This window comes from Schistocerca nitens, chromosome 8 (assembly GCF_023898315.1).
Source record: "Schistocerca nitens isolate TAMUIC-IGC-003100 chromosome 8, iqSchNite1.1, whole genome shotgun sequence".
Classification (NCBI taxonomy): domain Eukaryota; kingdom Metazoa; phylum Arthropoda; class Insecta; order Orthoptera; family Acrididae; genus Schistocerca; species Schistocerca nitens.
The window spans coordinates 553,159,602-553,174,801 of record NC_064621.1 but is presented as its reverse complement, the minus strand read 5'-3'; the positions used below and the strand labels follow the sequence as shown (position 1 = coordinate 553,174,801).

Below are 15,200 nucleotides of genomic sequence, written 5' to 3'. Positions count from 1 at the left end.
AGTAAGCAACTACCCAAGGTAGGTAAACGGTGCCATTTATCAGTGCAATTTATGGGTGTTTCTCACTGAAAATTTGCTCAAAAATCTTGCTATAGGCATTTATGCGAATTGTTCTTAACAATTTGTCAAAATATAAGTTATGTATTTGTTCAAAATGATACAGTTCCTCAAAGTGAAAACAATGGCACATTATTTCCCCAAATGTTTTGTTTTGTACGTATGTATTTAGGTTTATAGTTTATTTTGACAGATAACTTCTCAAATATGCTGCATCTCCGGTCATTTCTTAGACAAGTAGCTCTAAGCTATGAGTTAACATTTCAAAATCTTTTGGAGGCAATAGTTCTATTGCTTTTGCGTAATTTTTCACTATGCAATAATTCTTTTGGGGTTTATCATACACACTGAGAAGGAACATCAAATCATATGGACATATAGATGTCAAAATATGGGACAACGTGTTTTGACATTTCAACCGCATATCAACTGGTTTGATTGTCATTTAACTTACATCACTTTTTCTTATACAGGAAACCCAGCTGTACTAGATTTCACGAAATTCTACATCATTAAATTACTCCAGCAAAAGTTTGCTTTTCCAGATTTCTCATTCAAACTTCCATTCAGCATACGACTACAATATTTTCATTCAACTTCGTACGAGGAAGTCGGAAATATACGTACAACGTAACCCGAATGTACGACCTATACAAGTCATTAGCATGCTAAGCACCATCGATTCAAGAATTTTTATTTTATTTTATTTAAACAGTTTGAAAAACATGTCAAACCCTTCGTGAAATGGAAATGGCACAAGTTCATAATTATTATCCAAGTTCACAGTCGACTAAAGCAGTCTTCAAAACAATTGTTGTCTTCAGTTTACGTGCGGAAGCATGTTTTGAATCTGTCAATTGTTTTATTATAGTAAACACTGCAACGAAAATGCATGGCTTTTCGTTTAGAGTCAGCTCACGAGAAAAGGTCAGTTCTTGCGATTTCTGTTATCACTTTTATAAATATATAAACTTTTGTACTCGTGGTGTGTAATAGTAGTGCCGCTTAACACGAAGTTACTAATGATTTATTGTGAAATTATAATTGTACGAATGAACAACATTCAGCGTAGACCTCGTGATACTGATACCTGCTCCGCATAGAAGCAAGTGAAAACTCACACTTAGTATTTGCATACAGAAAATCACGTTTCGTAATACCGCAGCAGATAGTTAAAATTATATATATCTTGGGAGAACAGTCTCACAGAAGACATTCATTCAAATGTAATAAATTGTCGACCCAGGGGGAGAGCAGTTAGGTGTCTGACGGATAGGTTAACATCAGTGTATCGATGATTCTTTATATACCATAACTTTCTGTCTCTTAAGCTATCCATATTCATCGAATACATGTATTGTTTTGCAGTAAATAACCTACCATGGCATCGGAAACGGCCCAGGTTAGTTCACTGCCATTACCACCGGTCCAGTACATCAGCCAATACACAGATGAAAACATTCGAAGAGGACGTGCCCCAAGACCACCACCACCAATACATGACAATTATTCCATGTTTGGTAACCCATTCACTGCAGAAGACGTCATTATCCGGCCATTGGAAAGTCAGGTAATGTACCACAAATTCATGAAAAGTTCCTTAAAAAATAAATTTAAAAAAATGGTGAATGCTGGGTCATTCCAAGTCAAAGGGACCAATATTAAAAAATGGCCCCACTCGACCATCTATAAATCTAATTAAATTTGGTGTGAAGGTTCTATCTACATGGTCTTTGATGGTTATATACCACGTTTCAGACAAGTATCTTCAGTGGTTGAATTCGTAGGGGATTTTAAAGAGAGGCTACTCACCTCCATATCATGTATGAAGGTGCAAATGGGCCAACTTTGCTAGGTTTTTTTAAAAGTTCTAGCAATCATTCTGTCATTTGCTTTGGTATACATAGAAAACTTTTTATGCTGAATCACACCATGGCAAAAATTAGGGATTTAGCCATACATAAATTTAGCAATGGCAAGGAAAGCGTTTCTGAAGAAGAGAAATTTGTTAACATCGAGTATAGATTTAAGTGACAGGAAGTCATTTCTGAAAGTATTTGTATGGAGTGTAGCCATGTATGGAAATGAAACATGGACAATAAATAATTTGGACAAGAAGAGAATAGAAGCTTTCGAAAAGTGGTGCTACAGAAAAATGCTAAAGATTAGATGGGTAGATCATGTAACTAATGAGGAGGTATTGAATAGAATTGGGGAGAAGAGGAGTCTGTGGCACAACTTGACTAGAAGAAGGGATTGGTTGGTAGGACATGTTCTGAGGCATCAAGGGATCGCCAGTTTAGTATTGGAGGACAGCGCGGAGGGTAAATATCATAGAGGGAGACCAAGAGATGAATACATTAAGCAGATTCAGAAGGATGTAGGTTGCAGTAAATACTGGGAGATGAAGAAGCTTGCACAGGATAGAGTAGCATGGAATGCTGCATCAAACCAGTCTCAGGACTGAAGACCACCACAACAACAACAAATTTAGCTAGAAGCATCTACATCTACATTTATACTCCGCAAGCCACCCAACGGTGTGTGGCGGGCACTTTACATGCCACTGTCATTACCTAACTTTCCTGTTCCAGTCGCGTATGGTTCGCGGGAAGATCGACTGTCTGAAAGCCTCCGTGCACGCTCTAATCTCTCTAATTTTACATTCGTGATCTCCTCGGGAGGTGTAAGTAGGGGGAAGCAATATATTCGATACCTCATCCAGAAACGCACCCTCTCGAAACATGGCGAGCAAGCTACACCGCGATGCAAAGCGCCTCTCTTGCAGAGTCTGCCACTTGAGTTTATTAAACATCTCCGTAACGCTATCACGGTTACCAAATAACCCTGTGACGAAACGCGCCGCTCTTCTTTGGATCTTCTCTATCTCCTCCATCAACCCGATCTGGTACGGATCCCACACTGATGAGCAATACTCAAGTATAGGTCGAACGAGTGTTTTGTAAGCCACCTCCTTTGTTGATGGACTACATTTTCTAAGCACTCTCCCAATGAATCTCAACCTGGTACCCACCTTACCAACAATTAATTTTATATGATCATTCCACTTCAAATCGTTCCGCACGCATACTCCCAGATATTTTACAGAAGTAACTGCTACCAGTGTTTGTTCCGCTATCATATAATCATACAATAAAGGATCATTCTTTCTATGTATTCGCAATACATTACATTTGTCTATGTTAAGGGTCAGTTGCCACTCCCTGCACCAAGTGCCTATCCGAGGCAGATCTTCCTGCATTTCGCTGCAACTTCTCTGTATACTACAGCATCATCTGCGAAAAGCCACATGGAACTTCCGACACTATCTACTAGGTCATTTATATATATTCAATCCAGCCACACAGCTGGTCTGATATTCCGTAGGCTCTTACTTTGTTTATCAGGCGACAGTGCGGAACTGTATCGAACACCTTCCGGAAGTCAAGAAAAATAGCATCTACCTGGGAGCCTGTATCTAATATTTTCTGGGTCTCATGAACAAATAAAGTGAGTTGGGTCTCACACGATCACTGTTTTGGAATCCATGTTGATTCCTACATAGTAGATTCTGTGTTTCCAAAAACGACATGATACTCGAACAAAAAACATGTTCTAAAATTCTACAACAGATCGACGTCAGAGATATAGGTCTATAGTTTTGCGCATCTGCTCAACGACCCTTCTTGAAGACTGGGACTACCTGTGCTCCTTTCCAATCATTTGGAACCCTCCGTTCCTCTAGAGACTTGCGGTACACGGCTGTTAGAAGGGGGGCAAGTTCTTTCGCGTACTCTGTGTAGAATCGAATTGGTATCCCATCAGGTCCAGTGGACCTCTAAAGTGGCTAAAAAAATTCGTCTTGCTATGCTGAGAGCCATGGTTTTAGCCAATTATGCCTGAACTTCAGGCTAACGGAAACGTCCGATTCCATCTGTTTGCTTTGACCAACGATGTCACCAATATGGCGGAAACGACCATTCACAACTACTCCCATATCGCGACTATGACGTCATTACGTAAACATGACAACAAACATGAAAATAGATCGAAAAACCGTCAAACACGTATTCCTCCTATAATATAATGAAACTAATGGGAAAAGTGGGGGAAATTGGGGGGTTTTGGGTGGGGACAAACTCACAATAAACATTCGCCATTAAACCAAATGACAAAACCAGTAAAGTGAACTAACCACAACATTCGCAAAATCATCTAGAAACAATATCCAATGGAATCGAACTCTTCCCTTGACGTATATAGGTCAACGGAAACTACCGATACAAGTTCGTAAACCCCAAAACCTACAACCCCTTCCACAATCATCACTACCTCAAAAACTACAAGAAAACACCAAATCGGGAATCGAACACTTCCCTTAACCTCACAGGGTCAACAACACCACACAAAACCAACTCACCATTACCAGCACCCCCCCCTCCCCCCTCCGATGCATGATCCACATATCATCTAACGAGATAAAAACATGAAGAAAAATAAACAAAAACTCACCACATGAAAGCTTTGGCGCTGCCTACTAGATCGGACACCATAATCACACACAGCCCCCGCCCCACCCCACACCCCCCCACACACAAACACAAACAGAATAAACTACAAACAAACTTCACAACCCCCTCCCTCCACACCCCTCCTCCCTCAAAAAATCAAAACCAAAGAAACAAACACTAACCAAAAACAAAAAAGAAAAAAAAACCATACACAGCCTACAACTAAAAAAAAAGTACAACAGAGTGAATCCTCCACAACAAAAACAAAAAGCCACAACCATCCCCCACCCACCTTCATCCCCAAACCTACCCCCCCCCCCCAGAGCCAATCACCCCCCCCCCTCCCCAAATCTCACTAACTCACAACCCTGGGCCTGTACATCTTACTAGCAGCCCTTACGAAAACCCTAAAAATACAGTACGCTCTTCAGCCAACAGTACTCATATAAATGAGCCTGAAGGTTGGAAGAACGCCTCTTCCCCTCCCCTATTACAGATTTAACAGCCCCCCCAAAATCCCTCTATAGTATTTGTACAGGCCCCACTCTCATACTTTTTGAACTCTAAGTTGTGGTTAACAACTAAATGATTGTAACCCTCCCGACCCAACCCACTATAAGACACAAACCCATCAGAAACTACCGTACTCCCCTGTTCTACATAATCTTGACTCAACCCCGCTAACTCCCTCTTTTTACGATTTTCCACAACCCTAAACACACTCTCAGAAGAATCAGACCCCGATACCACAGCCCCTCCACACCCATAAACCAACCACAGGCTTATCCCTCCCATACTTCTACCTACCAAACTGTGACTCATCAATCTCAACCTTTACTCCAGACCCACCCAACTTACCCCTGTATTTAGGGAATTCTGAACAGACCTCCCGACAAAAAGAATACCAATCAAGGACCGTTCGCTCACTCACACCCACCTCATGCGCGCAAAAACTGTGTGAGGACTGATAACAAAAATGGTAACTCATCAACACAATTTCACGCATGCCCAACCTAGACTTCTGAAACCAGGTACCCCAGCGAATGGAGCGCCAAACTTTGTCATGCTGGCACCTCCACATATAGCTGTCCCTGGTCCAAGACGCCGGAACTTTTGTTAACTTCATATACTCACCACATACAGAGCACTTCACCAGCTCGGCCAGTAGTCCAAAGAGCTGCAAAAATTTGATGAGTGACGTAGCAGTGTCACCCATCATTCCCCACAGCCGAAAACTGTTCAATTTATCGGTCATATCCATGGATCACATTCAGTATGTGTATGTTCAGTTCATCAAAATGTCAAATTAATGTTGGCTTCAGCAACATCCGTTCAAGATGACTACAAGGATGTAATGAAAAAACTGTACGCAGTTTGGAATTTAAAAAAATGTATGCTCCAATATTGTGAGGAATGTCCAGGAAAAATGCGACTAGAGGCTTTTCTTGAAGACTCTTTTAAAGACTATGAACCTGAAGAAACAATGGAATACAAGCAGTGGGTCCGTGCTGGCGGAGACACATTGGAGACTTGCCAGAGAACTTTTGAAGATTTCATGGAGGCATTAATTTTGAAAATTACCAGTTTAAGAAGCCATCACTTTGTGTCAGAACACCAAAGTTTATATCTTAAGCAGCTAAAAAGAAATCTTGCAGAAAATGAATTAATTATATTGATAGATTTTGCTGAGAGTTATTCATTTGTTGTTCTGGATACCGTGCAAGGATTCCATTGGAAGAATAGTCAGGCCACATTTCATCCCTCTGATGTCTATTTCGATGGCAAAGAATGTCAGAATATTAGCATTTGTATGGTCAGCGACTGTTCTCTCGTAATACCTTTGCTTTCCATTTCCTTCAAATAAAGTTGATAAAATATTTAAAGACAACGACTGAAAATATTAAGAACATTTATTACTTTAGTGATGATTCAGCTGCTCAATATAAGAATTTCAAAAATTCCATCAATTTATGCCTGCACAAAAAGGATTTTGGAATCACTGCCAAATGGAATTTTTTTGAAACAAGCCACGGTAAATTGCCTTGTGACGACACTGGGGGAACAGAAAAAGGACGTACAGCCTGGACTAGTCTTCAGAGGGCCTTAGATAACAAAATATTGACTCCCCAAAAGAAAGTGCTGGCAGGTCGATAGACACACAAACATACACACAAAATTGAAGCTTTCGCAACCAACGGTTGCTTCATCAGGAAAGAGGGAAGGAGAGGGAAAGACGAAAGGATGTGGGTTTTAAGGGAGAGGGTAAGGAGTCATTCCAATCCTGGGAGTGGAAAGACTCACCTTAGGGGGAAAAAAGGACGGGTATACACTCGCGCACACACACACACACACACACACACACACACACACACACACACACACACACACACAGAGATATATATATATATATATATATATATATATATATATATATATATAAACAGAGGGAAACATTCCACGTGGAAAAAATATATCTAAAAAGAAAGATGATGAGACTTACCAAACAAAAGCGCTGGCAGGTCGATAGACACACAAACAAACACAAATATACACACAAAATTCAAGCTTTCGCAACAAACTGTTGCCTCATCAGGAAAGAGGGAAGGAGAGGGAAAGACGAAAGGATGTGGGTTTTAAGGGAGAGGGTAAGGAGTCATTCCAATCCCGGGAGCGGAAAGACTTACCTTAGGGGGAAAAAAGGACAGGTATACACTCGCACACACACACATATCCATCCACACATACAGGCACAAGCAGACATATTTAAAGACCTAACAGAAGGAGGAAATAAGACGACAGAAAAGACTTCGAAATGTAACAGTGACAATAACAGACGTCATTGTTGGGTTCAAATTAATGATATGAATATAACAGAGGGAAACATTCCACGTGGAAAAAATATATCTAAAAAGAAAGATGATGAGACTTACCAAACAAAAGCGCTGGCAGGTCGATAGACACACAAACAAATGCCTCCTTCCCTCTTTCCTGATGAGGCAACAGTTTAAATATGTCTGCTTGTGCCTGTATGTGTGGATGGATATGTGTGTGTGTGCGAGTGTATACCTGTCCTTTTTTCCCCCTAAGGTAAGTCTTTCCGCTCCCGGGATTGGAATGACTCCTTACCCTCTCCCTTAAAACCCACATCCTTTCGTCTTTCCCTCTCCTTCCCTCTTTCCTGATGAGGCAACAGTTTGTTGCGAAAGCTTGAATTTTGTGTGTATATTTGTGTTTGTTTGTGTGTCTATCGACCTGCCAGCGCTTTTGTTTGGTAAGTCTCATCATCTTTCTTTTTATATATATATATATATATATATATATATATATATATATATATATATATATATATATATATATATATATATATATATATATATATATATATATAAAAATATGAAATATGTCTGCTTGTGTCTGTATGTGTGGATGGATATGTGTGTGTGTGCGAGTGTATACCTGTCCTTTTTTCCCCCTAAGGTAAGTCTTTCCGCTCCCGGGATTGGAATGACTCCTTACCCTCTCCCTTAAAACCCACATCCTTTCGTCTTTCCCTCTCCTTCCCTCTTTCCTGATGAGGCAACAGTTTGTTGCGAAAGCTTGAATTTTGTGTGTATATTTGTGTTTGTTTGTGTGTCTATCGACCTGCCAGCGCTTTTGTTTGGTAAGTCTCATCATCTTTCTTTTTATATATATATATATATATATATATATATATATATATATATATATATACAAGCAGACATATTCAAAGGCCTTGTCTGCTTGTGTCTGTATATATGTGGATGGATATGTGTGTGTGTGCGAGTGTATACCCGTCCTTTTTTCCCCCTAAGGTGAGTCTTTCCGCTCCCGGGATTGGAATGACTCCTTACCCTCTGCCTTAAAACCCACATCCTTTCGTCTTTCCCTCTCCTTCCCTCTTCCCTGACGAAGCAACCGTTGGTTGGGAAAGCTTGAATTTTGTGTGTATGTTTGTGTTTGTTTGTGTGTCTATCGACCTGCCAGCGCTTTCTTTTGGTAATTCACATCATCTTTGTTTTTAGATATATTTTTCCCTTGTGGAATCTTTCCCTCTATTATATTCATAAAATATTGACTCCATATGATTTATTCAAATTCTGTGATGATAGTATTCCAGGGGTAAAGATTTTTAATGTATCAAAAGAAGAAATGGAAAAAATACACCCAGATTAAGAAACAAGGTTTACCATGGTACATACAGTATCTGGAACAAGAGAAAATCTATTAATTGTAATCAACTCAGAATAAGCAGAGTTTCTAATGATGCTACAGCATTCACAGTTAATGCCTTCGAAACAGATGAAGAAATTCCAGGAGTCTCAATTCCAAGTTTACAACCAGGACAGTATGTTACTTGTATGTATGGCGATTTTTGGTGGGTTGGAAACGTGAGGTTTCACATGAACAACAAGACATCCTCATCAGCTTTATGCACCCACACGGTCATGCTCATTCCTTCCACTGGCCGACTGCTAAAGATACCTGCTAGATTCCTGATCAACATATCATCACCAGGATGATAGTTATCCACAGTTGGTCATTGACAAAATTGTAGAACTGCTTAACTAAAAATGGAACTGACACTTTAGTATTTTTGTTCTACAAATTTGCTGTGTTTTTTATTTCACTTGTTTTTATGCCATGTGTTAAATTAATGTTTGAAACTGTGTTGTACACTCGAAAAAAATAATTAATTATTGGACTTAATGAGCAAAATATTTGACTTTTCAGTCTTCTCCAAGTGCTAAAATAATAACTTTTGAAACGTATTCTTACTCGTGAAACTGAAAGATCCAGAAATTAAATAATATTTCTTTGGCAGCTTAAAGCATGTTTTTTTCCAGCTGTAGCAAGAAAAAGAGGATTGAAGAAGGCACAGTTGAGATCTAGCTCCTCAAAAATACCCTAAAATTGCAATTAGAAAAGTTTGGCCAACTTTGCAGATGCATATATTTTGACCTGGGCATCCAGTGCTAATTAAATTTGATTGGTATATTGACATCAGAGGTAGGAATAGCCATCTGAAGTTCTGGCGTGATTGGTTTATATGAAAAGTAGCAGTGGTTGGTCAAACCATGGCTCTCAGAATAGCGCTATGAATTTTTTACCCACTGTAGTGGCTTGTGTCTATATTTAGGTATGGCTAAATCCCTAATTTTCACCACGGTGCGATTTAGCGTGAAAAGTTGTTTGTATATAATAAAGCAAATGACCAAATATTTGCTAGAACTTTTAAAAAAGCCTAGCGAAGTTGGCACATTTGCACCTTCGTACATGACGCGGAGGTGAGTAGCCTCTCTTTAAAACCCCCTAAGAATTCAACCACTGAAGATACTGAACTGAGATTTCGTCTGTAGCCACCAAAGATCATATAGAACTTCTGCACCAAATTTCGTAAAATTTGGAGATGGTTGAGTGGGGACCCCTGGTCCCCTTGACGTGGAATGACCCTGCTATTATTGCAGACATCCTGTGCCTATCTGAGCAACAAAAACCAGAGGATTAGATAAGTTACATAGAAAAGATTACACTCTAGTATCTTACTCATGCAGAACTAGTATGGGAAAAGGAGGAGTTGTTGCATTTATAAAACAGAATACAAATTTCGAAACATTGAAACTTTTAGTGATCAGCATATAGAAATGCATGCTTGTAAATTAAAACCGAAAACCAGTTCACTTTTAATTGTAACTGTATGCAAATCTCCAATGGGAAATTTTGAACTGTTTTTAGGAATCTGAATTCCCTACTATGTTATCTATCAGTCAACAGCAACCAGTTAATAGTCTGTGGTGATTTCAGTGTACCTTTTCGAAAGGATTCTGATTGGAAAAATGATCTGGAAACCTAAATTGTACCCTACAATTTGATCTCAGAAATTAACTTTACAACAAGTGTGGATAGAGCCAGTAGGAATAGAATAGAATAAAATCTTTATTGTCACCCTAATTGATAATTTTTTCTTTGGTGGAGCTTACTCATTAACAAATGCTCTGTCTGATAATGATGCACAATTAGTTAAAATAAATAACATAGTGCCTTACAATATTGTTACTCCTCAATGGAAATCAATTAGAATAATTAATGACTCCAAGACAGACTTTTTTTTTTAAAGAATGCTTTACAAGAGATGACCTGGGATGAAATTTATTATGAGTCACATTCTAACATCAAATGTAATCTAAATTCATATCACTACTTGAAAATAGTGTTCCGCATTAGATAATCAGAAAGGGCATTAAACAGCTGTGTAAAAAAACCTTGTATCACTAGAAAGATTGAAGTATTTTGTGAAAGTAAAAGGGAACTGTGTCTGCTGGCAAGAACAAATAGAGAGATCCTGCAGTAGTTGCACACTACAAAAATTACTCAAAATTACTAAAAAAAGTTATTACAAAATCAGTGTACATGCACATAATTTCAGAACTAAGTAATTTCGACAACAAACTTAAGACTATATGGAGTATTGTTTAGGGAGACCAGATTTCCAGAATCTAAATATGGGACCCAAATTACAAGTTGAAATGAGCTGACATTTTGTGGAAAGTTTTGTTAAGATTTGTGTTAAACTACTTGATTTATGCTACAACTATATAGATCATCATACCAATTTCTTGAAATTTATACAAAAAAAAACCATCAAAATACCTTTATTATCAAAAGGAAAGTTGCTATTCACCATATATTTGCAGATAAGCACAACAAAAAGAATGTCACAAATAAATAAAGCTTTCGACCAGTAAGCACACACACACACACACACACACACACACACACACACATACACACACGACCGCAGTCTCAGGCAACTGAAACCACACTGCGAGCAGCAGCACCAGTGCATCATGGGGTGGTGACTGGGTGGGGGTGAGGAGTCAGTTGGGGCGGGGAGGGGGAGGGATAGCATAGTGGGGGTGGCGGACAGTGACATGCTGCAGGTTAGGCGGAGGGCATGGCAGAAGGGGGGAGGGGGAAGTAACAGAAAAGGAGAGAAATAAAAAGACTGAGTGTGATGGTCGAATGATGGCTGTGTAGTGCTGGAATGGGAACAGGTAAGGGGCTGGATGGGTGAGGACAATGACTAATGAAGGTTGAGGCCAGCAAGGTGTGAGTTAACAAGCATTTCACTCTCATTTAAGTACAGGGTTATTACAAATGATTGAAGCGATTTCACAGCTCTACAATAACTTTATTATTTGAGATATTTTCACAATGCTTTGCACACACATACAAAAACTCAAAAAGTTTTTTTAGGCATTCACAAATGTTCGATATGTGCCCCTTTAGTGATTCGGCAGACATCAAGCCGATAATCAAGTTCCTCCCACACTTGGCGCAGCATGTCCCCATCAATGAGTTCGAAAGCATCGTTGATGCGAGCTCGCAGTTCTGGCATGTTTCTTGGTAGAGGAGGTTTAAACACTGAATCTTTCACATAACCCCACAGAAAGAAATCGCATGTGGTTAAGTCGGGAGAGCGTGGAGGCCATGACATGAATTGCTGATCATGATCTCCACCACGACCGATCCATCGGTTTTCCAATCTCCTGTTTAAGAAATGCCGAACATCATGATGGAAGTGCGGTGGAGCACCATCACCATTAAGAAAAAATGTTGCTTCATCACTGAAAACAAGTTTCGCACTGAACACATCCTCTTCCATGAGCTGTTGCAACCGCTCCAAAAATTCAAAGCGTTTGACTTTGTCATCGGGTGTCAGGGCTTGTAGCAATTGTAAATGGTAAGGCTTCTGCTTTAGCCTTTTCCGTAAGATTTTCCGAACCGTCGGCTGTGGTACGTTTAGCTCCCTGCTTGCTTTATTCGTCGACTTCCGCGGGCTACGCGTGAAACTTGCCCCCATGCGTTCAACCGTTTCTTCGCTCACTGCAGGCCGACCCGTTGATTTCCCCTTACAGAGGCATCCAGAAGCTTTAAACTGCGCATACCATTGCCGAATGGAGTTAGTAGTTGGTGGATCTTTGTTGAACTTCGTCCTGATGTGTCGTTGCACTGTTATGACTGACTGATGTGAGTGCATTTCAAGCACGACATACGCTTTCTCGGCTCCTGTCGCCATTTTGTCTCAGTGCGCTCTCGAGCGCTCTGGCAGCAGAAACCTGAAGTGCGGCTTCAGCCGAACAAAACTTTATGAGTTTTTCTACGTATCTGTAGTGTGTCGTGACCATATGTCAATGAATGGAGCTACAGTGAATTTATGAAATTGCTTCAATCATTTGTAATAGCCCTGTATATGGCCTAAAGAGTCAGCCCTCAGGAATTGTGTAATGAAGCCTGTCATCCAGGACCTTGTGCCACAAGGAGCGCAGATACGCCATAAGATGGGGAAATGCACAGACATCTATTGTGCTGAACGAGGCCTTAGAGTTCTAGTGTACGCATGAGGCAGACTAGAACCTACATCATAGGGAAACCCTGTAGAAGCTGTTTGTGACCAAGGAGACGTAGCAGTGTTAAATATGGCGGACCTAAGATTGGCCATAAAGGGAAACATTTATGAAAACTATTTAATTCTTCAGTAATTCAGGGAATGAAGCCACAGTAATTTTAATCTACCATCCTTCATAAATTTTCGTGGTGTTCCCGGTAAATCTTGAATATTGTTCATATCTATAATAGTTTAAGATTTACTGTTAAAGTGAAATTAACAAGTTTTGTAACAAAGACCTGAATGCTAAAATCTGAATGGTTTGGTCGATCTTAATGATCAACATTTCTTATAGAAGCGCATCATTAAAATGACAAATGTTGTAAATATCAACTCTGTAACTTTATTTGTTTAAAAGATGTAGTAAATTTAAATTATCGGTATTTTCCGTTAAGCTTCAGATCATCATTTCCTCCACACAAAACACACTGAATGATGACAGCATGACACCTTATTGAATCGTTAGGTAATGGAATATTTGTTGTAATGTTTAGTGCATAATAGTTACTTTTGTTCTCTATTTATTTATCAGAAAGCACATTGGTGCAAGGCTACTGGCTATGACATTCAAAGTTAAGAAGGAAATCGTATTGCTTTTATGTAAAGGAATTTAAAGTTTATTATGTAATGGATATTATTATTACTTTATTTAGCACGTGAAAGTGGCCAGGCTTTGATTATTTAAATATGTTATAATGTAAAGTAATGTAGAATAAGCTGTAGCCAATCAGATGGATGCCTTCAGGAAAGGGAACTGCCCTAGTCAGTCAAGCGATGATGTTTGGTACGCAGGGGACGCGGCTGGAGACACCAAAGTAGACAGTGTTGGTGCAGGCGCAAAGGCGGACAGTTCTGGTCTAGACAACAAAGAGGAACAGTGCCGGTGGAGACGCGAAAGCGGATGGTATGTCTTTAGGTAGCTAGGGAGTGAAAGGACTTAGCAAATTTCGCGTTATGCGGTATCGCAGGACTTAGTCTCTGAGCGGTGAGCGCCTGGTGTGAACTCTCAACTTTTCCCGTAGTTAACGAGGTGGAGTATTGGACTTGTAATTTGCGATGAGATTGTGAATGATCGAATTGTGTCAAATGGATATGCGCTCGGGTGTAATAGTAATTCTAAATATGACCTCTTTCGCTATTAGTTTGCTTTCTGAATAAACGTTATCCTAACCAAATCGCAAGTGTGTGGGCTACATCATTTATGAGTCGTTAATTTAGTTCCTGATGTTATTATTGCTGTTGTTATATGTTATATTAAAGATACAGTTTCGCATACGTGCCATCAGCCAGACAATTTAACCAAAGGGTCACAAGTGTCTAATTTAGGGCACGTAACGCGAAGTGCGGTTCAACCCCTAGACAAGTTTGAGCCAAGACATTTCGACGAAGAGGAACCGCATGTGAGCCCGGACATCTTTGGGATGTTAGCTTGCAAGTGTTAAGGGAACGTAGGATGTATTGCAGAGAGAGTTACCACCTGCGCAATTCAGAAAAGCTAGTGTTGTATGGGAAGGATCCATATGGCACAGGCTGTGAAGCAGTCATTGAAATGAAGGATGTCATGTGTGGCAGCATGTTCAGCAACAAGGTGGTCCACTTGTTTCTTGGCTACAGTTTGTTGGTGGCCATTCACGTGGACAGACAGCTTGTTGGTTGCCATGCCCACATAGAATAAAGCACAGTGGTTGCAGCTTAGCTTGTAGATCACATGACCGCTTTCACAGGTAGCCCTGCCTTTGATGGGATAGGCAATGTCTGTGATTGGACTGGAGTAAGTGGTGGTGGAAGGATGTATGGGACTCATCTTACATCTAGGTCTATTTGGGGGTATGAGCCATGAGGTAAGGCATTGGAAGCAGAGTTTGTGTAAGGTGGATGGGTATGTTGTGTGGGAATGATAGTGGGCAGGACATATCTCATTTCAAAGCATGATGAAAGGTAGTTCAAACCCTGGTGGAGAATATAATTCGGTTGCTCCAGTCGTGGTTGGTACTGAGTTATGAGGGGAATGCTCTTTTGTGGCTGGACAGCGGAACTTTGGGAGGTGGTGGGAGACTGGAAACATAAGGCACGGGAGATTTGTTTTTGTACAACGTTGGGAGGATAATTATGGTCTTTGAAGGCTTCAGTGAGACCTTCAGTATATTTCAAGAGGGACCACTTGT

General features: G+C 40.0%; 1 protein-coding gene across 1 annotated transcript in view; it reads left to right on the top strand.

Annotated features, from left to right (window-relative positions):
* Positions 1-850: 850 nt before the first annotated feature.
* Positions 851-15,200, top strand: part of LOC126198421 (mediator of RNA polymerase II transcription subunit 7) — a 45,227-nt gene continuing 30,877 nt past the window's right edge. Inside the window, exons 1-2 of the mRNA XM_049934723.1 lie at positions 851-984; positions 1,426-1,627. Coding sequence (XP_049790680.1) covers positions 1,439-1,627 — 189 coding nt within the window. The 5' untranslated portion in view covers positions 851-984; positions 1,426-1,438. The remainder of the gene's footprint in view (positions 985-1,425; positions 1,628-15,200) is intronic.